This window comes from Malaclemys terrapin, chromosome 10 (genome assembly GCF_027887155.1).
Source record: "Malaclemys terrapin pileata isolate rMalTer1 chromosome 10, rMalTer1.hap1, whole genome shotgun sequence".
In the NCBI taxonomy this organism is placed as follows: domain Eukaryota; kingdom Metazoa; phylum Chordata; order Testudines; family Emydidae; genus Malaclemys; species Malaclemys terrapin.
Window position 1 is genome coordinate 9266142 of NC_071514.1, and position 26042 is coordinate 9292183.

General features: G+C 43.7%; 2 protein-coding genes across 6 annotated transcripts in view; one reads left to right on the plus strand and one right to left on the minus strand.

Annotated features, from left to right (window-relative positions):
- The window catches only part of PGPEP1L (pyroglutamyl-peptidase I like), a 49806-nt gene extending 49645 nt beyond the window's left edge, over nt 1–161 (minus strand). The window contains exon 1 of the mRNA XM_054043164.1: nt 129–161. The gene's annotated coding sequence lies outside the window, so the exon portion shown is untranslated. The remainder of the gene's footprint in view (nt 1–128) is intronic.
- LOC128844969 (protein FAM169B-like) overlaps nt 1–26042 on the plus strand; it is a 92138-nt gene that overhangs the window by 24050 nt on the left and 42046 nt on the right. For 2 of the 5 annotated variants that reach the window (XR_008446574.1, XR_008446573.1), the window contains exons 3-8: nt 4843–4928; nt 6804–6978; nt 16516–16698; nt 20145–20273; nt 23506–23609; nt 24420–24752. Coding sequence is in view for 3 of the 5 variants with exons in the window: in XM_054043162.1 (XP_053899137.1) it covers nt 4843–4928; nt 6804–6978; nt 16516–16698; nt 20145–20273; nt 23506–23609; nt 24420–24644 (902 nt within the window). In the remaining 2 variants the exon portion in view is untranslated. Of the gene's footprint in view, nt 1–4842; nt 4929–6803; nt 6979–16515; nt 16699–19031; nt 19148–20144; nt 20274–23505; nt 23610–24419; nt 25344–26042 lie in introns of those variants that run through there. The other 3 variants (XM_054043162.1, XM_054043161.1, XM_054043163.1) reach the window with 2 other exon arrangements.

Consider the following 26042-nt stretch of genomic DNA (forward strand, 5'->3'; position numbering starts at 1 on the left):
AATGTGAACTTTATACTGTGCTCTGTTATCACACGCTCGTTCAGTTGGCTGACTCAGACCCCATCACAGCTAAAAAAAACTGGAAGCTGGAAGTCTTCTCACATGAACAAAAAATAGATTAAACTCACCTGCGGCTGGTTTTACATTGTACTTCAGAACAACCTCCCATTCCATGTGCTCTCCCATGCTGGACTGATAATTCACTAACTGGCTGTAATTCAGTCAGCAGAAAGAGAGAAACTTCCTGGCACACAGACATAGCCAAATAACTTTATGGTTCCTTTAAAGCTACAGATCCTTTCCTGACAGTGGTTTACACATCAGTATTAACATTTGCATGAACGGACTATCAGCACTGATACCATTTAGGGGAAAAAAGAAGTCTACCTACTGCAGGCCTAATTCTGAGTGTAATTGCCATTGTGCATCTCTATCAATTTGACTTCAAATGGGAGTAACTGAGAACAGTGATGAGGCAGATTGGTTTGTTCAAGAAGAGGGATGCATAGGTATAATAATGCCTAACGATATCCAAAAAGGGATCATGAAGAATCATTGACTATATACAGGTGGAAGAAATAGAGTGCATACAGCATGAATATTTAGCAACTTAGTCAAGTAGTAATAGAAACACTATGAATTAATGAGATCTGTGTACACAAAGAAACGAGGTCTATCACCACGTCAAACGCATGAGTTCTGGAGACTAAACTTCCTAATAGTTATTTACAATAAATGCTTAAACATAGCAGAATAGGGACTTCTCTGTGTAGTAAGCAGCAGGAGGACTTTAAATCTCATGTGTGGGAGATGATTCTATAAAATTCTTGCAAACCTTGGGTCTGATCCTGTAGTTCCACTGGGATCAACAAGATTGCTCATTTAAGTAAGGGCTACGTAATCTGTTTTTTAGTGGTACCCTTTAAATATGCATTTAATAGGACTTTACTCGACATTCTCTCTCCGTGGTTTATATACTGATAACACATGGCAAAACTCCATGTATTTTAAAAATGTTTCCTATTTATACCAAACTTTATTTTTTTTCTTTATAAAGAATGCACTATAATACATATTCATAAGCTCTGTGAAGTCACCCCGTAGATCCTTTCTTGTAAACAGAAGCATTTTAACTGTAATTTTCCAAATGCTTTTCCAGGTAGCAGATTATTTTTGTCAGCTTTTGATTTCTCCGGGTATAACCTCCCCCCCCCCCCCCCCCCCGCATAACCCCACATGTTTTAAGTCTGTCCATTTTATGTAAATTGGTGTTTTAATAAATGCAAAGTTTAATGCTTATTTCATTATTGTATTTTATATTCATATGACCATATGAGTGGTTTGATTTGAATGAGCCGTGCCTTTTTTGTAACATTCAGCCTAAATAGTTACTTCACAGTCAGCTTTGCTAAATGCCATACATTTGACATCATTCTGAAGTTTCCCTTAGTCTTTAATATTATTACAGTATGGTAATGATATGTGATAGGGTGCAGGGATTTAGATTCCAGTCTCTATGTCTAAACAAGATCTGAAGTGGATGGTATGCAGTGGAGAGAAATATTTGGGTAGCTCGTCCACAGAAGTCACTCTCAGTCTTTATTTGGGTTGGAGATGTTTGTTTGTTTATGATGGGCTGTGTGTTACCATGAACATTGATATGAGAATGTAAATTGTGTTGCAAGGGCTACTAGAACATAGTATGGGTGATTAATATCTTTACAACCCTAAATTAACATTCTAAATACTGAATGTGCTGTCCCTGCTGGAAATATTTTTCAGTGAGCATGATTTCTAGTAACTGCTTGATGCTACAGAACATTTATCATAGGATAGTCACAACAAATCACTGGGAAAAAAATTAATTGTAGTGGGAAAACATAATCTGGTTGCAGGGAATCAATTTCAGGTACTTATCTGGTTCCCATTACTAGTATCTCAGCGCCTCATTATCTTTAATATATTTACCCTGAGAGCACCCCTGTAAGGTAGGGAAGTACTATTAGACTCAGCTTACTGAGAACGGAGGCAAAATAAATGGCAGGTATCTTGAAGTCCTGTACACACCATAAAGCACCAAAATTTTCAGGAATAAATAGAATAATAACTGCAAGAACTGTGGAATGTCTAGCTCGGATATTGTAAGAAACAGTGCAAATACTGTATACCTCCTTTAAAAAAAAAAAGTGGTGTTGGCTTCAAATTAGATTGGATCCCATGCTTCCCTGGGGTCTCAAAAATGTATGTTTGAGGTCGGATTCAGGGGAAGAGTGGAGAAAAAGAAACCCCATGCTGGATGTTGCTTGAATTTTCTCGCTTTTCTCTGTATTTGGGCATCTGATTCAAAGAGATAAAATGGAAAGACTTGTATATGAATGTAGCAACATTTGGCCACCGTACAGTAGGAAGTGAAAATTAAATGCAGTCCTGTGGGCAGGGGGAGGGGGGGAAATTCTTCTCTTTGCCAATCAATAGAAGAGATTGCACAATTACAGTCACAGCCTTTTTAGGCCTCGTTCAGTTCAATGTTGTTAAGCACAATCCTGCTAAATATCTACAACAGCAACAAAAGGAAAAAATGCCGGTGGGTCTGATATTTCACATACTCTCCTCTTTCCATGAACCATAGATCCAGTAGTGGAATGGCTGATCATCCCTTTTGTCCTCTACTTATCAAATGTCAGTTTTGGGGAGAGCGATAAAACATGGAAAGGATGAGATCAAAGAGAACTTGATCTTCTGAAACTTCTGAAACTGTGTTCAAAATGGTTTCCACAAAATTGTTTATAAGATGAGAATGAGAGTGTGTGGAAACATCCATAGGTTAAACTGTGAACTGGATATTTACTTTAAATGATAATTTTAGAAGAAAGTACATACATAACATGGAATTTGGGGAAGTGTTTTTCATTAATGAAGGCATCTCTGTAGACGAAGTAGCCCAAGTAATGTGATGTGACAGTTGCTATGTCAACTAGTGTATCCTCCCCCCCAACCCCTTAAATTATTGAATAGCACAGTAAATGTTCCATAAAAGTCAAGTAGTTCCTTGCAATGTGTTTATGCACCTCCCTATTTTCATCAAAGTTTTTTCAAACTTTTCTGATCATCACACTGTGTGTTTAGTGAGTGTGTGGGGGGTAAGGGTGGGGGTGTAGGTTTCATGCCAAATCCGTTTTGGGGTTAACCTCATGCAGCTGCCAATGAAGTCAATGTTTGGCCCATTATGTCCTTTTGTCTGACTCTGCTTTCTTTGGTAGCTGCATGTTTCATGGATATGTAATGGAGCAGTCCCGCTTGCACTGGAAAGTGGGATGAAGGGATTGAGGGACCAGATTGAATCCATCATAGAAAGTCTATGAAACCTCTATGCCAGTAAGGGCATAATATTTAATTAATTGGATCTGGTGGTATACACAGGCATCTGCAGTTGGTCCTTCCTTGTTAAACTCAAGGCACAAAGTGTAACACGTTTTGGCATGTACCTTAATAATTTATTCAAAATATAGGTTAACTAAGCAATAACCCTGGACTCAAAGCCCACTGGGAGCTAGTAAAGCTTGAAGCAAAAAAGAGAAACTAACCTATGCACATTAGAAACATTTGTCTAACCTGGGGCTAAAACAGGTAAAGATGCCACTCAGATTAAAGCTTTTTCACTTGCTTGTCTGTAAATTTGTCCTTGGTTGGGTGGATGGTTCTTCGCTCCCTGGTGCTTGTCCCTGGTAGGATGGTTTAGAGGGACACGATGATTAAGGCTACGTTTTAGTCATGGGTATTTTTAGTAAAAGCCACAGACAGATCATGGGCAGTAAACAAAAATTCATGGCCCCATGACCTGTCCATGACTTTTACTTAATACCCGAGACTAAAATTTGGGGGGAGGGCTGCCTGAGGGCCCCGCAGGTGCTGGGGGAGGGTGGCCCAGGTCCTGGGGGGGCACGGGCGACGGTGCATGGCCTGGACCCCCACTGGGGGGGCAGAGTTGGCGGGGCCGGCAGGCTCCTTACCTGGCTCTGCATCTTCCCCTCCCCCCGCCTCCCAGCAGCAGCAGACAACTCAGTTTGGGTGTGTGGAGGGGGCAGAGGATTGGGGCACCGGATGGGGTGAGGCAGGCTCTGGGCAGCGCTTACCTGGGGGGCTCCCCGGAAGTGGCGACATCCCCCCTTACTCAGTTCCATCCTAGGCAGAGGTGTGGCCAGACAGCTCTGCATGCCGCTACCGCCTGCAGGCACCTCCCCTGCAGCTCCCATTGGCTGCGGTTCCCGGCCAATGGGAGCTGCAGGGGAGGTGTCCTGGGCAGAGATAGCATGCAGAGCTGCCTGGCCATGCCTCTGCCTAGCAGCTGAGCAAGGGGGATGTTGCCACTTCTGGGGGGTCCCTCAGGTAAGCACCGCCCAGAGCCTGACTCACCCCATCCGGTGCCCCAGTCCTTTGCCCCCTCCCACACCCAAACTTTGCTGCTGAGGGTGGGGGAGGGCAGAGGGGGCCCGAGACTGCCCCAGCAGTGGCCGGTGTGACTGGCGCACTTGCCTGAGCCAGGCGTGCCGGCCGCTGCAGAAGTCACGGAGGTCACGGAAAGTCGTAGAATCCCTGATTTCCGTGATTTCCATGACAAACTCGCAGCCTTAACGATGATCCAGTGGTTAGGGCGCTAGCCTAGACTTGAAACCGATGTTCTGTTTCCTGCTGAAAAATCAGGCCACTTTTATGTAGGTATCTAACTTCAGGCAACCAGCTTTCCAAATGTTGATCTTCCTTTTACTCTCACCAGTGAATTTGCTTGACAGTGGTCTTTGCAACAACTATTTTGAGTTAATATGTCCCCGTTTCTTCTTTTAGTTTTGGCAATTTACCTTAACCAGTCCTGGTGGCCCATTGAAGATATAGTGAAGACTGCTGATTCCTCTAGAGAAGGTCTTATACAGGTACAGACAATTGCCTTTATTGTGAAGCATTCCAGCTGTGATGACCAGGGGCGGCTCTAGGTTTTTTGCACCCCGAGCACGGCAGTCAGCCAGCCTTCAGCGGCATGCCTGAAAGCGGTCCGCGGTCACGCGGATTCGGCGGCGTTTCTGCAGGTGAAATGCCGGTCACGCGGATTCGGCGTACCCGTCACCACATTGCTGCCGAAACCGCGGGACCGGCGGACCTCCCGCAGGCATGCCGCCGAAGGCCTCCTGATTGCCACCCCCACAGCGACCAGCAGGCCGCCCCCCGCGGCTTGCTGCCCTTAGCACGCGCTTGCTGCGCTGGTGCCTGGAGCCGCCCCTGGTGATGACTATATAGTGCTCTGTGTGTTTGGATTTGTCTTTCATATTATATATCTTTTGTGCTTTATACTGTATACTCTTCTGGCCTGGTCCTGGTCTCCCTAATTCACAGTGCCACCCCCACTTCCTGAATAAATATTAATTTTCCATGTCCTATTCATGATTCATCTGTTGGTCATTTTCTCTCTCTCTCTCTCTCTCTCTCTCTCTCTCTCTCCATTGTTTTCGAGGTTGCCCCCTTTAGTAGATAAAGAAGCATTTACAATAATCCTACACAGTAGTGCTGCTTGATTGACCATTTGTTGTGAAGATCAGTCTTCTTATCCTTTGGCACAGTCCCTTATCGGGCCATTTACAAAGCTTTCTGCCTTGTATGTTCTTTAGATTGTATTTAATTTATTGAGCTGTTCTTATTTAGTGGTGGATTTTTTATTTTATTCTCTCTGCAAATAAATACCCTTGTTCTGATGCAAAATCTTGTTTTGGGAGAATAGATGGAGAGATATTACTGACTTTTAATTTAATCTATTCACAACTGCTAAGAAGTCAGTTGCTTAGTGTATGTAGGATTTGCATTGCCATGCGGCAAACAAGTTTGTCTTTCTTTATTCACTTTTCCCACCCACCCCTCTGTCTCAGTTGGGTGTTTCCTGGCTCCTTTCCTGTGCCATTCTTTCCCTGATTCTATGACATTTTTAATCATGCAGGGTTTAATTCAGCCCTCCCCATAGGCAGCCTGATTTAATACGTTTTACTATGACATGCAATACCCACACATTTCAATCAATAGAGACAGGGTAGCATAGGTATTCTCCTTTTAGTACACTTTCTAGTGTGGGTAGTCCAGGACACCCCAGTTCTATATCCAGCTAAGCCACTGGTTCACTGTGACCATGGGCAAATCATGTCACCTCCCTGTGCCTCAGTTTCCCCATCTATGAAAGTGTATTCTGCAGGTGCATTGGCAAGCTTTATAAATGGAGGGTGATATCTAAGGGCAATTGTTATTATTTCTTCTTATACCATCTTTAGTCTTGAGAAAAGAAGACTGAGGGGGGAACCTAATCACAGTCTTCAGATACATTAAGGGCTGTTGCGAAGAGGGTGGTGATCAGTTATTCTCCATGGCCACTGAAGATGGGACAAGAAGTAATGGATTTAATCTGAAGCAAGGGAGTGTTAGGTTAGCTATTAGGAAAAACTCTACTGTAAGGGTAGTTAAGCTATGGAATACGTTTCCAAGCGAGGTTGTGGAATCCCCCTCATTGGAGGCTTTTAAGAACTGGTTGGACTGATTTACTTGGTCTTGCCTCAGCAGGGGGCTGGACTTGAAGACTTCTTGATGTCCCTTCGAGCCCCACCTTTCTATGATTTGAACTGGTTTACGAGGCGTTTTTACCCCAAATGAATGGGACGCATTCACCACCCTCTTAAAAAACAAAACAAAAAAACAAAAACAAAACTTTCTTTGGAAGGCAAAATCCCTGAAGTCTCTTCATTTTTCTTTTGTCTGTTTGTTTTTTCTCTAAGGTCCAAACATCTGGAGAAAGGATCGTCCTCTTTGTTCTCAACTCCATTATTTTTGGAATGTTAGAAAGGAGTTCAGCTAATGATACATTCTTTGTATCTCATTCCGCCAAGGAGTCTGCCAAAATATTCTGGAGGAATGGAGATGCTGTTGCCTTTTACACAGTCAAAATGAAAGGTAAGGTCATTTCAGAGAAACATTCTCATCAGTTCCATATTGCCAAAAATTTAGTCTGCCCCCCCCCCCCCATGTAAATAATCCTATGCTCCCATTTAAATTTTTAGATAGAAATCACCTGCATACCATTGTAGAGAATGAATCAGAGAAACTAACCCTCATAGAATTTGAAAGCCATTCATATTACTTCCATTAAAACACAATGGGACCAAATTCTGTTCTAGGTTACACTGCGTGATCTGGACTGTTTGGAAAGCTGCACCCCTTCAAATTCCAGCAGTCTCCAATTCCTCCTCCTTCCTGGCTTTCCTGCTTTGGCAGACCATACCCAAGCATTCATATTCTAAAAGGGAGTTGAAAACAGAATCAGAGAAAAGTAGGGTTGGAAGGGACTTCAAGAAGTCATCAAGTCCAGCCCCCTGCTCTGAGACAGGGCCAGGTAAACCTAGATTATGCCTGACAGGTGTTAGTCTAACCCAGGGGTCTCAAACACGCGGGTTCTTTCGTGCGGCCCGCCAAGCTCCCCGTGTCCCCCTGCCCGCGCGCCCCTCTACCTACCCCGTGGCGCCGCAAGCCCTGCGCCGCTCCCTGAAGCGGCTGGAACTATGGCCCTGCAGCCCCGGGCAGGGCTGAGGGGGGGGGGGGGGTAGAGGGCTCTGTGCTCTCGCTTCCAGGCACCGCCACCCGCAGATCCCATTGGCCTGCACTCCCTGCCCTGAGCCCCCTGGTCCCCTGCTGCACCCCTCACCCCTCCTGCACCCCACTCCCCAACTCCCTGCCCTGAGCCCCCTGCCGCACCCTGCACCCGACCCCCTGCCGCACCCCTCACCCCTCCTGCACCCCACACCTCAACTCCCTGTCCTGAGCCCCCTGCCGCACCCTGCACCCGACCCCCTGCCGCACCCCTCACCCCTCCTGCACCCCACTCCCCAACTCCCTGCCCTGAGCCCCCTGCCGCACCCTGCACCCCGACTCCCTGCAGCACCCCTCACCCCTCCTGCACCCCACTCCCCAACTCCCTGCCCTGAGCCCCCTGCCGCACCCTGCACCCCGACTCCCTGCAGCACCCCTCACCCCTCCTGCACCCCACACCTCAACTCCCTGCCCTGAGCCCCCGCCACACCCCGCACTCCTCCTGCACCCCCTGGGGGCAGAGAGGGGGCAGAGTTGGGGTGAGGACTTCAGGGAAGCGGTTGGAATGGGGGCAGAGAAGAGGCTGGGCAGGGGTGGGGCCTCATGGAAGGGGTGGAGTGGGGGCGGGGCCAGGGACAGCAATGGGTGGATGTCAGTGATGTGGTCCTCGGGCCAATGCACTAGTCCTCATGTGGCCCTCGTGGTCATTTGCGTTTGAGACCCCTGGTCTAACCTGTTCTTAACCTGCAATGATGGGGATCCCACAATCTCCCTTGGAAGTCTATTCCAGAGCTTCACTACCCTGATAGTTAGAACATTTCCCCTGATATTTAACCTAAATCTCCCTTGCTCCCTTGTGCTGGATGACGAAAAGAACCACAAAAATGAGTCAAGGGCAGCAAAAAATGCCATACAGTGAGGAACTTAAAAGCTCTGTTTAGTTTAACAAAAAGAAGATCAAGATGGGACTTGATCACAGGGTTGAAGTACCTTCACAGGGAGAAAATACCTGGGTACTAATGATTAAAGGGCTCTGTAATCTAGGTGAGAGAGGTATAACAAAAAACAATGGCTGGAAGTTAAAGCCAATCATATTAGGCACAGATTTTAAACCATTGGAACAAAGTACCAAGGGAAATGGTGGATTCTATATCTCTGAATGTTTTCAGATCAAGACTGGATGCCTCTCCGGAAGATAGGCTTTAGTCAAACACAAGTTATTAGGCTCAGTAACGGAGTGAAATTTAATTGCCTCTGGTAGACAGGATGTTAGATTAGATCAGACAGTCCTTTGTGGGCTGAAAAAAGTCTATGAATTGATAAGTCTGGTGTAAGTCCAGACCATTGCATTGATTTCAAGATATCTACACTGCGGATATTTGTACCACGGTAAGCCGTGGCTAAATTGGTGCCAAAAAAGAACAGTGTGGAGAACAGTGTGACATTTACAGTGGAATGTGTCTCTGGGTCAGTTACTGATCCCAAGTTAAAGTGCACCGACACTAAAATTGGGCTTTGGTGCTCAAATGAAGTTGCAAAATAGGTACAGAGAAATTGGTGATGGAACCTCTTTCTGGAGGTGAATTGGGTTGCTTCAAGGATATCAATCAGCACGGTCCCAAAAGTAGGAGGTGAAGGCTCTCGGGGGGGAGGAGGAATCAGGCATGCTGTGGATTCCAGACAATAGATTAAAGTTGCCCTCCCCTCGTAGCCCTTCTAAGGGATGAAGCACTAGGAGAAGTTCTGCCCTTTGCAGTGGTGAACTCCCTCCCCACTCTGAGGTGTGGTTGGCTCTTCTGTATGCTATCAGTGGTGAATCACATCTCAGGCGATGATTAAGGAATCCTGGATATGTCTATGAATACACTGTGTTGAGCTGTTTTATAATTTGCAAACACTTCAGTTACAACTGTACGTTTCCCTTTTAAGTCCATAAATATTTTGGAGCAAAGCTTTCAGAGAGAGACATTTGGTTTGTAATGATTCATGCGTCAGTAAAATAAGTTTTCAGAGTAGTCTGTGGTGGGTGGAATATCAGACAACCTGAATCTGTTTCCGGGTAAACTGGGAGTCACATTTTGGTTCATATTAAATACAAATGCTTAAAGTCCAGACTTGTCAGCATCTGGATCTTGTTGCCAATGTTTTTGTCTTTGGCAGCATCATTTGTTTTTATTTGGTCTGTGTCATAATTACTAGTCGTTTTCCAAGATCATTTGGGGAAGCTTGAAGCTGTGATTGTTCACTTCCCTCTTTGCTTACCATGTAAAGCTCACTTGCGGTGTGCATTGTGCAATCTCACTCTCTGAGGTTCTGTAACTGTGTCATACTAAACATGCTCCGGTTGATCTTGATACTCTGACAATAAACCACCTACGAAGGGACTCTGGATTTATTAAGCCCAAATAAGTTCAGCTAGTTCTGCCCACTTCTTTGGAAGTGGTATTCCTCAAAAAGTTTGAATTCCTTTTTAATACTGTTTGTATGGTGCAAGTTTCTTCTGTTGCTGCCCTGAGTAGTGTACGTTCTATATCAAGTTTTCTCTGTGTAAGAAATTCCATATTGCCAGATTTCCTTCCATAGCTCCTGGCCCCATGAAGAATTGACAACTTGTTTCACAGCCCTGCCAGGTGATCCCAACTGCATTTCCACTCTCTACAACAACCTAGCCTTTATCCACTGCTCTTCGCCCTCCGCTAAGTAATTTAGACTCTACTGCTCATTCTGTACTCATCTCTCTGTGTGTCTCATCTGTAAAGTTTCCATTAGCTACAATATGACAAGATCAGAAACCATGGTTCAGTGGAGCTAAATAAGGCAGAACTATGTTTGTAGGGGATGGACAGTTAAAAGCACAGGTCTGGGTGGCTGGATATATGGATGGGAGGAGTCTCTTCCTGTCTTTGCTGCAGACTTACCGCATGTCTTTGTCCAAGTCAGATTTTCACATGGAAGTCACTGACTCAAGTTTAGCTCAGGCGGCGATGTCTGAAAGTCGTTCCCATCCACCAACTCCTAGGTGGCCTGAGTTTGGTGATAGTCCTGTTCTTAATAGATATACATGCACATCACAGCGAGCACTTATTGGGATCTCTTTTGATAGTCTCATGAGAAAGGGAAGGGGGACTGAACACCTATGTTGCTCCTGGAGACAGTTCCTTCAGGTCAGGTTTGAGACATATTGGCAAGGCAATGTGAGGAAGTGTCTACTGATACTGACCATGCTGCACCTGTTGAATGGATAAACAAAAGACTTCATTTTCCAAGACCTTGAACCTATCATCTTTTATGGTATGCTCTACACTTGTTAAAAACCTGTTTTTTAAATGGATTAATGACTCTAATACTTGACCCATATAATTCTGTGAAATGTTTTCAGTTTGCTTAGATTTCATAATTATTAAAGATGGAGTTTACTGCCTTCACTTGAGTGCAAAATAATTGGGAGAGTATAAAAGATTCATGAGGAGGCAATATGGCTTAGTGGACAGAACAGTGGACTAGACTCAGGAGACCTGGATTCTATTCCCAGCTCTGCCGCTGGTGTGCTCTGTGACTTTGGGCAAGTCACGGCACTGCTCCGTGCCTCAGTTTCCCCATATGTAAAATGGGAATAATGTAACTGACTTTGTAAAGTGTTTTCAGATCTACTAATGAAAGAGCTAGATAATATTTTATTATTATATAATGCAAAGAACAGTTGATGCAGAATCGCACAATATGCTATTAAACAAAAGTGTTTTAGTCTTTGGGTTAACTACAAGTAGAGAAGTTCCTTTAGCTTTCGTTGTTGTTGTTTAGTATTTGTATTGTGAGAACAATTGTACTAGGTTCAGAACAAAAGGATGGTCTCCGTACTGAACAGCTGATAATCTTAAGTATCTTTCTCTTCCTTTGGGACCTCCATGGTATGAGGCTTGAGAAGGGCAGCTTTAGTAATTCAGCCATCAAACCAATTGTAAAAAAACATATACTGGGGGGGTGAGAGAGAGAGAACTGAAACACGGAGTCGAACCAGCAGTATTTCCCGCTGGCTCCCCACAGAACTCCAGCAAGAGCTCTGTGAACCACATTTTGGGAACCACTGACAATATTTAAATAGATAAAATTGGAGATGTAGGTACTGACAATAGATACAATTGGAGATGTAGGTACTGTTTCTGCCCTTGTTTTCCCATTAGCTAAATTGATCTAATGGCAACTTAATGGGCTGTTATGAGGACTGATTAGTTAATATTTGTAAAAATGGTGAAAGCGCTTAGTAGTAATTTGACTGAAGTGCTTCAAAAGGGATGATAGGCTTTATTTAATTTAAATCAGACACCAGAAGTGCTTGCCCACATGGTGGGATGAAGTCCATTGCAGACTTTCACACAAACCTCTGTAGACTTGGTCTTTTAGATATTTCCCCCTTGAATTAGCTCCCTACAGGGCTACTATATATGTGTTTTCCATTGATCACATACATTTGCTGTACGTAAAATGAGATCAGAACAGAAAGTTAACCTGCCTGACACCTAGCAAAAAGTTTGTTTTTGGATAATTGTTCCCCTTCCCCACTCTTTTCTAGCAATAATATTTTTAATGTGCATATTTGAACGAGTTTGAAGGTTCTGGCTTTAATAAAATAAAATGAACACATACCAGCCAAGACATGTGTTCATTTAATTTTATTGAAGCCAGAACCTTTGCTCCCCTTTTCACATCGCACAGTGGGTTGACATTGGGTTCTGTTCAGCAGAAATATTCCCCACCCTTTACACAAGCATCGACCCTGCAGAAGGCCTGTCTGAACTTGTGTGTGCAAAGCCAACTTGTTCAGCAGGGATGCAGTCAGTATGCACAACCTTGTTTTGTTTGGGCCTCTTAGATGTGGGGACAGGGTTGGGTTTTTCCTGGTTTGTGGATGTTTGGGAATGCTAATGGCTGTCTGCTTTCCTGCCCTGGTAATTGCTGTTTACCATTGTGCTGGCTCATAAGTTGGTCATTTGGCACTCATGACCTAACCAAACAGATCAAAGGCTTTGAAAGGGCAGACTGAAATACTTCCATCTCCCCTGCCAATGCCCTAATTTCCTTTGTCTCTTCCCTTACCCCAAAACTCAGTCTTTTATATGGCTGAGAAATGAAAAAAGGGTCCAAGCCAACAGTGCACAGGAACCTCAACTCAAGGCCACCGATAGCTTATTAGGAACCTGCTCCACTATTAGAAAGGACCCTGGAGGCAAAATTCACTTCACCCCAAAGTTTATGGGTGGTGGCTTCTTCTCATGTATTTGCTCAGGGGTAAAAGGGAGAGAGTGGCTTCATGATTAGTCTATTTATGTTAACCTTAGACTTTACAAATGTCTGTCTGTCTTAGGCACATAATTAAGAGTGCAGAAATTGATCAGCCAGCCCCTGTCCATTAGAATGGCTGCACACGAGTCTTTCAATCTGATTTCAGGGATTTGTAAGAGACAAATAATGTGAGATGCCCAGAATCTCTCTGAGGGACAATATCAGGGTTGAAGGGCCTGAAACTGATCCTACAATACTCAAAGAAGCTGTAGACTTTGTGATAAAACGTTCCCAGGACGAACATTGCCAGAGTCTAACATCTCTGGTGGGCTGCCAGCCCCACAATAAGATGAGGGTGTGCTCAGGTTCTTGGCTCACATAGGTGCATCATACTTTTCTTAGCTCAGCCCATCTGCTCTATCCTTCTGAGTAAGAAAGGGGAACTGAAACCACCTAAAACTGCTGCCATTGTAGTGCTTTAGACAGAGACCAGGATTCTGGAATGTTTGAGTGCTTGGACAGCACTTGTGAATGGAGGAGAAAAAAGGGGGATGCTGCATGCACGTGTAGTGACTTCGTGATTGCCAGTTAAACCACCCATGTGCAGGCTTAGGCCAAGAACCTAGGACTTTCTGTTCCAAAATCACAGATGTCTCCCAGCTAAAGGAGGGGTTTTCTTAGCAGTTATTATTATGGTTGTGCTTAATGACCAACCAAGAATGGGCCCCACTGCTAGGCACCATACACACACAGAGTATTAGACAGTCTCTGCCTTGAAGGGTTTACAGTCTAGAGACAGGAGAGATACAAGCTGGGGGAGGAGGTAGAACACACAAGTAGCAAACGACATATTAATGCCACAATTTTTTGGGAGTGAATTTAAGAGGGGATGAGCTCTGTGGAAAGAAAAGTGAAAGGAGGGGAGACATTGAAGGGAAGAGAGGTGAGGGGGTCAGGGCAGGGGAGAAGAGCTTATTGAGGGGCAGATTTGGAGTGAAGCAGAGGTAAAGAGACTGGGAAGGAGGGGAAAGGTTGGACCAACAGCCGATCATCACAGGACAGAGAAAGTCAAGTCAAAACTGTAGACAGTTCTCTGAATGTTGAAAGGCTCCTGCTTTGACTGCTTCTGCAGCAGCACCTACTGTCTGGAGTGTCTGGGTAGCTCCTCTGCAGCTTCCCCCTATGCCACATGTTGGAGATAGGCATCATCCGAGTCCTCATTTCCCAGTGTATTTGTGTGTCTCCCCTGCAAGTTCTGGCTCCAGGGGGCTGCTGGTGAAGGGTGGCCCCAGTGGGACCCCATTTTACCCCCTCTCTGCTGCTGCTTCTACTGACTGGCAGTTAGTAATATATGTCAGCAGGGCAGGGCTGACATAATCACATATACTTGAGTAAGTCTGACGTTCTGGCCAATAGTTGCATGTACATTACATAGGGCATGCTCACCATTAAAAACAAAAGTCTCACTGTGGAAGCATTAAAGTCACTTTGTCATGCTGAAACTGCCAGTGTTCAGAGTGCGATCTGAGATGTATATTTTTGGTCTTGACTTGATTATAGACCATGGCTGGATTATTTATGGCTGGTTGTGGTGGTACAGGGAGGGGAGTTGTTTTTACAACCTATTGTGGTCAGTTTGATTTAATGTACAACTGCATGTGAATAATTGCATTAATTTCTGGGCACTTCATTCCCAGGAAAATTTGGATTAACTTAATGGAACAAACTGAATGAACTTCAGAGAACAGCATACAAACAAACAAACAAAAAGATTAGAGAGATGGCGGGATTGGCCTAGGAAGAAAGGAGAACTACCAGGAATGTGTTACAAATATTTGTAAACACCAAAACGAACGGTCTGTATTCAATAAAGCACTTGAGAAGTCAAGCACTTCCTCAAGTCTCATTGACTTTATTCTGATTTAAGCACATGCATATGTGTCTTGCTGAATTTGGAGTCCAAGGAAGGAGAGGAATTAAAGTCAGACTCTACTTCTGTTGATGTCAGTGGCAAAACTCCAGTTGAAATCAACAGGAGCAGAAGCAGGCCCTTATTTAAGATAACAAGCAGATGACTAGAAGAAAACAGTCACTCTGAAAGAAGGGTAGCTTAGTTTGAATATCAGGAAAAGCCTCCTGACAATTAGTTCTATTATGCTGTGAAGGAGACTCCCAAGAGAAGTGTCAGAAGAGTCACGTCTTCAGACATTTAAAACGAGGTTGAATGTTACACTAGTAAATGTATAGTAGGGAACGAACTAAGGCTACATCTACACTACAGGTGGGAGTCGATTTAAGATACGCAAATTCAGCTACGTGAATAGCGTAGCTGAATTCGACGTATCGCAGCCGACTTACCCCGCTGTGAGGACGGCGGCAAAATCGACCTCTGCGGCTTCCTGTCGACGGCGCTTACTCCCACCTCCGCTGGTGGAGTAAGAGCGTCGATTCGGGGATCGATTGTCGCGTCCCGATGGGACGCGATAAATTGATCCCCGAGAGGTCGATTTCTACCCGCCGATTCAGGCGGGTAGTGTAGACCTAGCCTAACTGTGAGAGGGACTAGATTAACAGGGAAAGCTGGCAAGAAAATGTTTCTTCCCTGTCATGCAAAATTTAAATGAAAATGTTTTGTTTCCATAAAATTTTCAACAAAATATTTTGACTTTTCATCAAAAACTTTTCAGTTTTCTGACAGAAAAAGAAAAAAAAAAATAGAAAAGCAGATGCTGTCATGAAAATGTTGGTTTATAAAAAAAACTCATTTATTTTGGCGGGGGAGGGAGGAAAAAGGTTTGATGGAAAATTGTCAAGCAGACCTACTAAAAGGCCTCTAATTTGTATGATTCTATGGATTTTCAGTTGTATTTAATCTGTATGAGTCCAGGCACTACAGCAGTGGGCATTTCATAAATGATTAAATACAAATCAATCAGGAGGAGACATTTGTAGTGCTTTTATCCTACAAAGTAGCTAGATAACAGATTGATCTCAACATGATTGAATGCTTATGTTTCTTATTCTTTTGGGTTCGATTTCTTATAGCATTTTGAACTTATGTGCATAATATCCAAAGTAATTCTTGCAGAGTGAGGCCCTTAGTTAATTGATATGAACACTAGTTTTGGATTCTGCATTGCTGTACTCAACCATATCTCTTCTTGATGGCAGAGGGTGTTTAGCCTGGGTGATGACTGCAGAGTAAAGGTTTGAAGTGCTGGGGCAAGCTCTAATACTTTCTGACAGTTTTACTGAGAAGTGGTTTGGTCCAGTAGGCGGGACACAAGGCTTGAGTCACTGTTTTGGCCTCAGCAGCACGCTGGCCCTTCGTTAGTACAGTATCCGTCTCCATCTTTGTACTGGGGCTTGGCTTTGTTGTCAATGAAACATAAACCTGAGTCTAAAATGTCTCCCTGACCTTGGCATTCCCTAGGGTTCTACCCAACACCACTTCGGTCTGAATTCAAACTTTTTTCTCTGTAGAATGCTACATCCACTTCCCTTCTGTGTAAATGAGTTAATGAGCCCCTCCTGCCACAATTATTACTATTTGTTGTCTTGGAGAGTGGTTTATCTTTTTATTTATTGGTTGTAAGAGTGAGCTATTTTACTGTGTATTCCCAGGAAGCCTGTGTGATGTTAACACCAGTCAATGCTACCTGCTCCCAGTTCTGGATACTGTATTTGTCCGGAGAAAGTACAGAAGGTGCGGCCTAGGGATGAAAATTCTGCATGATTTCTGTCAATCTTTTGTGACCGAAGATGCCTTGGGGATCAGCTGCCCTATTTCTGCTGACATGTACCAAGGTAAAACACTTGATGTGGAAACATTAGGTAAAAGGTCATGCATAATTTATGCATTTCATAAAAATATTGGAAGAGGCTTCTTGGCTGCAGGAGAGTTCAATGCATTGGAGTGAACACAAAGATAATGTCCTTGGTGTGCAGTCTTCCTAGAGACACATGGAGCTTCCTGTGGGGAGGAAATCCTGTGTTCTTATAAGATATTGAGAGATAGAAACTTAGAATGGTAGTTTGGTACTTACACTCTTATATAATTATCTCCAAGAAATGGAATAATGGCTTTGGAATCAAAGAATGAATTATCAACTTGCTGTTTGACAGGAAAGAAAAAGAAGAAATTGTGTGGATGTCCATATGCACACACCAACACAGGCCACATCTGTGGTCCTGATACTTTTGTGATAAATTGCATTTGTCAGGCACCACACCTGAACCGTGCCCCCTAATCCAACTTGTCAGTACTACTACTTTCATTCCAAATCTCTGAGCGGCTTTTGAACAGCCACAATATATTTTTAAAATTAATTATAATTTTCACTTAGTGGCCTGTACAGTTGGATTCGTAGTAACGCAAGCAAGCCTGGAGTTTCATGTGAAAGCTTACATAAAATAGTCCTAACAATAAAATGATTTATAAAATCTCTAAAACATGTATAAAATATTTCTTTGTTAAATATGTGGCATAAACCAAATACCTGATGATGTGGTGTGACATAGCGAGTCTTACTGCAACTTGTTTGGGATGATTGTGTTACCCACTCATGACTTTACAATCATCACTAATTAATGGCAATAAAACCTTTATTCCCCCAGTCTCTCTCTGTTTCTCAACACACATAGTTGTACACTGTTCTGTTTGTCTGAAATGTATATACCATGCACAACTAACTCATAGATCAGGGGTCGGCAACCTTTGGCACTCGGCTTGCCAGGGTAAGCACCCTGGCGGGCCGGGCCGGTTTGTTTACTTGCCGCATCCGCAGGTTCAGCCAATCGCGGCTCCCACTGGCCGCTGTTCGCTGTCCCAGGCCAATGGGGGCGGCAGGAAGCGGCGGCCAGCACATCCCTCGGCCCGTGCCAGTTCCCACCGCCCCCATTGGCCTGGAGCGGCGAACCGCGGCCAGTGGGAGCTGTGATCGGCCGAACCTGTGGACGTGGCAGGTAAACAAACCGGCCCGGTCCGCCAGTGTGCTTACCCCGGTGAGGCGCGTGCCAAAGGTTGCCGACCCCTGGCATAGATAGTCACGTATATTATTATACATTCACATCTCTCCCTCCTCCCCCAGCTCTATCTAGGATACTGTGTCTTCTTAATACAGGAAGAAGTAATACAGACACCGTTATTTTTCTCCATCCAACAAAAACAGTTTCGCTGCTGGCATGCATTGTACGGTTTATACATGCTGCATTTTGAGATTTGTGTATAAACACTAGTGGTACATCCTAAGAGTTAGTTTTTCATCTCTGGTAGGTTTGGGGCTAAGGCTCAGGGTTAGGACTGTGTCTTTGCTTGAGTTTGTAGAGTGCCTAGCACAATCGATCCCTGATCCTGATTGGGATCTCTGGATCTCACTTCAAACATAAATATTAAATACCAAGGGTGAAATCCTTATTGAAGTAAGTGGAAATTCTTCTGTATTAGACTGAGGACTGCAACCCAGTGCCCTCTAAATATCCTTCCACTAAATGTGAGCAGTTCTCACTAGCATTTCTTATATAATAATCCCACTCTGTGTTGTACAGGTCTAAAAAGGAGCAATAAAGCCATGTACTGAATATTTTGCTGTCACTGTACTTATCGCTCCCGGAATTTCTTGCTGGAGAAATCGATTTAGCTTTTATCCTGAAGTAAAATTAATGACAATGATCTATTCATTATTATAAGGCAGATGTTTACTTACAAGAATGACGGGATTTAAAAAAAAATGAAAACTACGAAATCCAATTAAACATTAAAGATAAATGAGCTTTCGAAACTCTCTCCAGGGTATGATGAACTACCTAGGGTGCAGGGACAGAGTGTATCATGGAATGATCATGGATTATTATCTTGAAACTTAACTTGAGTCAGGAGACATGAGCAGGACCTCATGGAAAGGTGGTTTACAGAGGTTTAAAAATCCCTGTTTAATTTACTGAACAGTTTATAAATGCAACACTTCATCGCTCCTAAAGAGATAAACTAACAGCACAAACCCTGTTGGCAGTTTCCTCACTTTGGCTCTGCAACTAGCAATGTGGAAAACATCCAAAGGAGACAGGTTTGGGTTCGATATGAATAAACAGCCGTAAATTTGAATGCTTATCCAAATTATATGAATGTTCTGAATCTACAGAATGCGTCTGGAATACTGATAAGACCAAGATTTCTCATGAAAGTTATACCTTTACCTCAGCTACGTCTGTTGTCTCTGTCAGTTCCTCCTGTTTCAGGATTTCCTCACTCACCCCAGTAAGTAAAAGCCCCTGAATGCTCACCAGAAAGTAGTCTCAGATTAGACAGAGGGACAGAGCTATCATTAATTTCTTCCCAAGAATGTTCTGCTAATTAATGCTCACTGTGAGTCTGCAAACCCCACTTGGTGTACATACTGTTGTTTACTATTTGTATACCTCCAGTTGTGTGCTGAATACTTTAGCAATATGGTCCCTGCCCAAAAGAGCCTGCGGTCTTGACACCAAACAGATACAATATGCAACATATGACCAGTGAGGTTCAAGCACTAATTTTGGTTGCATGAGTTATTGTTTTCAGTGGTCTGATTTGATAACAATTCACTGCAGAGAGGGATAAGATTTATTAAGGCTTTATGAAGCAATGCAGTTCAAAAAGGGATGTTAAAGGAGAAAAGGGAGGTGTTTATTAACAGGCATGCGATACCTGTCTTCTGCCTCTTAATGTACTCTCTTTCTATAAGGCAGAAATGAGCAAAACTCTTCCTTTATCCTCAGTGAGAAGATTACGAATGTGATAACATGGATTCCCATTATAAACCCCCAGGCAGTGACCACTTAGCCAATGTTTTAAAAAGGCTCCTGCCATATCTATGCACAATAGGGTAAGAAAGGAGCAGAGTGGGAGACTTAATTCAGCCTGCCTCTATTTTTTTTGTTAGCTCTGTGCAGATTCTGAATATTATCCCGTTGTTGGTTAAGAAATGTCAGTAGCCTTGAACAGATGTTCACCATTCAGGGTTCCTCCTGCCAGGTATAGGTACTCAAACCCCATGGCATTGGGTGCTGTGCAAGAGGCTTAGCAGAGAGAGCAAGAGAGAGAGAGAGAATGAAGGGTGGGAAGAGAGAGAGAAAACACCCAAATACAACACCTGTAAGAGAAAATAGGTCTCTGAGAGAACATCCTGAGGGCTCGTGCTTGGTGTCACCAGCTGACACTTAACTCACTAATGCTTCCCCTTCTCTCTCCACCCCTCCTTGGTTTTCCTGTTCAGTTTGCCAGAAATTCTTGCAGACCTATCCAGAGGAGCAGGATCGACTGTGGGAGGTGGAAGCACCAGGGGACTGGAGCCAGCGTGTTAATATCTGGTTAAAGATTCAGCTGGAACCTGCCCTTTCAGAAAGTGAGTTACAAACAGTGCGGACTTCTCCTTGTCAGGTTCAGGTATTTAAACTTCACAGTTAAAAGCTACGCTTCCTTAATGATGACAAAATGCTGCTTCCTCTCATTGGCAGCACATGGAGAAAGCGCTAAGCAAGCAGTTCAGCATGTTATCTTTTTATCTGACTCAGAAATGACAGGTACCTCTCAGCTACTGGGGTGGGTGGTATGTGTGCAAAAAGTCTATGGTTAGACCCCAAAGCGGGTATCTCAGCTCTAGTATGTAAAAAACCAAAATGCACAGGTTCATTTAAAGGCAAATAGAAAACATTTCTAGAGTCGTGGGGATGTCAGTTACTGAATTCGCCGTTCAGAGGCAATTTTCGTGCCATTCCATGACATAAACTTGAAGGTTCCGCCTCCTTTTGTGATCAATCGGGGGCAGGGGGGAATCTGTGTTCCTTACTATACAGCACAGTACTTGGTAATCTTCAAGAGAGGACCAAAATATCTAGTAAACAGGACCAGGATTAGAGATTCTGAAGTAATGAAATCAAATTACAGAGACTTGGAGGGCTACTGACAAAATGCAGCCCTGGCGTAAGAGGACAGAACTCCCAATGCAATGCGTTACATCAGGGCAACAATTACCCCCAATGAGCTTAGCACCATATTTGGGTCGTAGAGATAGTTTGGTTTGTTTGTATAATAAGAAAAGAAACTTGTAGGATTTAGGGACAACATGAATAACTTCATTAAAATATGCTGCCTATGCCACTCTTTGATACTAATCCAATCCATGGAGAACATAGAGATCCACTCCATCGGGTGCATCTGTAGGATTCAAAGTTCCTCATAAAGGGCAAAATCCTACTTTTTCCGAGCTTCTTCTCCTCCCCTCCCTATCCTTCCCCACAATAACACCCAGGCAGCAACAGAGTGGGAAACACTCCTGGTGTTTTCTTAAGAGCTCATAGGAGGATCTCGTTAATGCACCTAAGGTTCAGATGGCTTGGGAGTACAGCAGGCCCCTAGTCTGCCCATACACTTACTACAGTCAGCAGCAGGTCCTAAGGAGGGGCTTGTTCCTTTCAGGGTGAGCAGAAGAGGAAATTGTCCCCATGCTTTCCCTGATATATTCTGCCCTATACAAGCAGGATGGCTTGGGGGTCCTCAGCTTAGCCACTGCATTTCCTCTCATCACCAGACCCCATCGGAGAGTTTGGCCAGGATTTTGCCCCAGGCTGGGTTCATCTAATATCGGCACCGTGCACACAGATGTTTGCTTGGATCTCTATAGACTTATTTGAGGACGTGAATGTCTTTCGGATCTATTTCTTCTGTGTCTCCTTCCCCCTTGCTGCATCCCGCCAGCACGAGGCAATGTAGCTCAGCATCACCAAGTAATGTTGGTACATATGACAACAGCCACCAAGATGAATGAGCTCCCCATCCTGTTCTGGTCGTCTTGAACAACCCTTCTGCCCCCTTTCCACAGCGCTGGGCACTGCAGAAGAAAGCTATTTAATAGCTGTAACGGTGCAGATTTTCTGCTGCATACTATGTAGTTTTTCAGAGAGTCGGGAATAAATTCTTGTCATATAATGTTGTAGGGCTTTTACAGCAATATGTGTTCCAGAATGGTTCCCACAAACCTGAGATCAGACTTTACATTTTGCAAGGCTATAGAGCCGCATCTAGTGGCAGCACAGATGAACTACACCACTCTGTACACCAGAAATGGTACGTAGGCTTGGGTACGCACACATCTTTAGATATGTGTGAGAGGGAGACTTAGATGGATATGTTCTTTTCAACTTGGGTTGAATTGTTATCAGTGTGTAGCTATAAAAAGAAAGCTCTTTGGTGCATGGAACTGGAAATATTCACTTGAACTTAATTTTTGTTGAAAAATCAGCCAAGGTTAATTTATATCAAATAGTTCCAGGAACAGAGAAGCAATAGCATTTGCCTACAGAGGCTGGCTGAAATGTGAAAATAAATTTAAGATGAATATGCAGCCAGGCTCCTAGCTGCTGAACCAATCAGGCTCTGAAATGAACAGTTCTAGAGTAATTGAGTGAAAGTATGTAAGGTCTACAAATAGAAAGTGAATGCGAAAAGATAAGGTGGGGGAGGTACTGTCTTTTATTGGTCCAGGTCCTAACGAAGAGCTCTGTGTAAGCTCCATAGCTTGTCTCACTCACCAACGGAAATCCAATAAAAGATAGAACCTCCCCCACCTTGTCTCTCTAATGTCCTGGCTCCAGCAGCACTGCAAGTGAAAAGGAAAGCAGATTCAGTGGGAAATAACTGCTTTGCAGGCTTCATGGGAATCATGCAAAGTACGTTTTATTGTCTAAAAGGCAACTTACAGACCAGTGAACTCTCTGAGAAATGGATTCCATTTAGCGGAACAAACTTTCAACCTAAGGCTAGAAAGGTTTTCAATGACATTTTAGTGCAGCCATTCACATGACGATGGAGGAACGTTCTGAGATTTTAACGCTGTCTGGGAATAGGATAGTGGCAGCTTAAGGGCAGTGTTAATAATTTATTTTTCTGGTCTCTCCGCACTCATTTTACCCCAGTTAATAGTCAGAAAATCAGATTCAGTCAGAGCTAATTTCTTGGGTAACTGGAAATATTAGACACCGTGCTTCAGTCTCATCCATTACAATTCTTCGGAAATAATCAGAAAGGAGGCAAGTTTACAGTCACCCCCAAATTAGCCTGACATGCTGCTGTTGCCTATCAGGACCCTTTATGTCAAGATAGTGGAGGCTCAGAAATGCCAAATATAATTAAAAACTGTTTCAGATGTAATTTATACCTGGCAAGAAGTGCGGGCGTGGAAACAAAGGGCTAACGGTTCAGATTGCATCTACAGCACTAGCAGATGCATCTGTGTGCAGGTAGATGATGCGATATTTACACACAGAAAATGTTGTGTGTGAAAATGTCAGGTGTGGGTTTTTTGCACATTCAGATAGATGGACCTGCAAATATTTCAGGTGTATGCAGCTGTCAAAAAAATGGGGCTCTTCTGACCAAACCTATGTATTTATCTTTTGTGGTATTGCCTCCCTTTGCACAAGGTTCTTTTTTGTTACTGGGCTGGGTGGTTAATTGTTGAAATTGGAGGAGAAGGATTGAAATTGTACTAGGACAGCATCTTGTAGGCATTTTTTTTTTTTTGATAAACTTTCTACGGAAGTTGTGCCGACATTCTTTCATTACGACCTTGCCCTCAGAAAACACAGTTCGTCAGACTGCTTCAGAGGAGGAAGGAGGCTGTCATGTAGAGAGAGCTCAGGATGATGAACCCAGACGCTTAGATGCAGGCCAGATGAATGAGGTACAGTGATTAATTTGTCATTTTATGATCCACTTTTTCATAAACCTGTTGTCCCTACTTAGTGAGTTAGGGGGCCTAAATAGGAGAGTGACACAGATAACCATGGATGATGAGCTATCACTGGGCCATTGATTTATATGGCTAATCTGTAATTCCTCTGGGGGCTCGGTGATGAAAGGTGTGAAAGTTTTTATTTCGCTCCTCACTGAGATCTAGGGGTTTAACAGAGCTGGAATGCTCAAATAACAGGTCTGCGGTGGCTTTCTGAACTGACCTGCATACACAGTAGGTGGAGTGGCTACAACACCTGTATCCAGGTTGCTTAGCACTTTGCAATTAGAACGCCCTCTTTTTAATTGCTTAAATTGGGAGTCTGTCCCCGCACACTTCATTGCAGGATCGTGGCCTAAAATAATCGTGGCAATTTGAATGGACCAGTTCTCCATAAACACAATAAAATGTACTCAAGGAAACAAATCAAAATAATGAAGCATTATAATAAATAAGGAGAGGGGCAGAAACAAAACAGAGTAAAATTAGGAACGATGGTTATTGTGTTTACTCCTCCCCTTTAGGTTGCCACCCAACGATTACTTGAACTAAATCAGTTTGTTGTTAATACAGACCGTTCTAACTACTTATGCAGAGCATCAGGAATCTATTATATAGAAACAAAATGGCTATGTTTTGGGGTCCCTCTTGTTTCTAAGGGCATCTCGGATTAGGGTCACATCATAGCTTTTACACTGTATGTATGTATGTACCTTTCATAATACCAGGATGATCCTTGTGTCTCTGTTCTAATTTCAGGGAGGCAAATGCATTCCCGATATTAGGAAAGTGCCACAAGAAGCCAGAGACGACAAAGATAACACAGCAGGAGAAGCAAGGACATTACACCTGCAAGTTCCCAAGGAGGAGGACTTTAGTCAAGGTACAGCTGATATGCAGCGAAGTAAGGGATCGAGGAAAAGAGCAAGCATGATGGGCCTGCTTGAAGACAAGACGACTAAGCATCTCCGAATGATGCCTTAATTGCCTCACTCAAGGAGCAAATCCACTGTGCAGTCCTAAAAGGCTAAAATAATCAGAATCTCTAACCACACTGAGATTTCTCCAGATTAGTTACAAGGGTTTTGCAAGGTAAATATTCTGAATCTTTACAAAATAAAAATAAAATATTGTTCTTTTAATTGTTCTTTTCTTTTGCTTCCTTCCAAGAAATTAAATAGTAGTCGAGCCTAGTTATTTCCCTGCTTTGGAAAGATTTTAATGGATCGCATGAGATGTCTAGAAAGGAGTAATTAGGTGACTTGTAGATACTGATGTAAGAAGTTATTTCTATGGACACAACATCCTGTATTAAGCAAGGGAGATACCGCAACACAGGTTGGTGTCAGAATGACGGCTCTGTAACCTCCCTTTCAAAAAGAACAGTTGATCTGGAAATTCTTTCAGCTGAGCTTTTCCAGCAGAAAAATCTGCCTTAAGCTACAAAGTGGACAGGGGAGGATGGGGACAAAAAAACCCGCATGGTCTACATTAACGCAGAAGTTTGGTACAGAGAGAAAGCTACAGGCCATAAATTGCCTTTAAGTTTAGACACTGAGATCACATTGTGTATATAATTTAAGGCACAGTTGCAGGAACTTTGTGTGGATTGCTTATCTCACGTATTGTATTTCATGTGGACCAATTCCTAATGCTTTACAATAAAAGAAAATATATTGATAATGTGTCTCGCCAGCTTGCACAAGTTAGTGTGGTTAAAAAAAAAACCCTCACCTTTCAGTCCCTCCCCACACAGTCAGTGTGGTGCTGTTCTAGCTTGACTTACTGATGTATGTATTTATAATACATAAATCAATGCAAGGCCATGCTTAATTCTACCTTTACAACCAGCCTCCACTGCAGCACCAAATGGGTGCACCGGGTTCCATGTCACCACAGTGGATGTTGCATTTAAGGTTGGACACTTAAAGGTTTTCAACAATGGTCATGGATCTAATCTTCTCTGAGGGTAAAATTTACCCGAATGCAGAGAAGCCTGCCCATGGCTGCCTGTGCTTCTGGGATCCCTGGGTGCCATGGAGGGGGGCTCTGAACTATCCTCAAGAGGCAAGGGGAAGGATGATTTAGTTGGGGTTGGTCCTGCTTTGAGCAGCGGGTTGGACTAGATGACCTCCTGAGGTCTCTTCCAACCCTCATATTCTATGATTCTAAGGGGAGTAGTGGTGAGCCTGGGGTAGGGTCTGGATCCACACATACTCAGATCCAGTGGCCTACAGTCCTCACATAGGGGTCATGGAAGGGGCAGAGGAATCTATTCCAGTCCATGGACCGATGCAGAATTCTTAGAGGGGGCTGCATTGTACCATGTCCACAGATTGCAGGGGTGAATTCTTTCCTTTTCACACCCTCCATAGGTCCCCA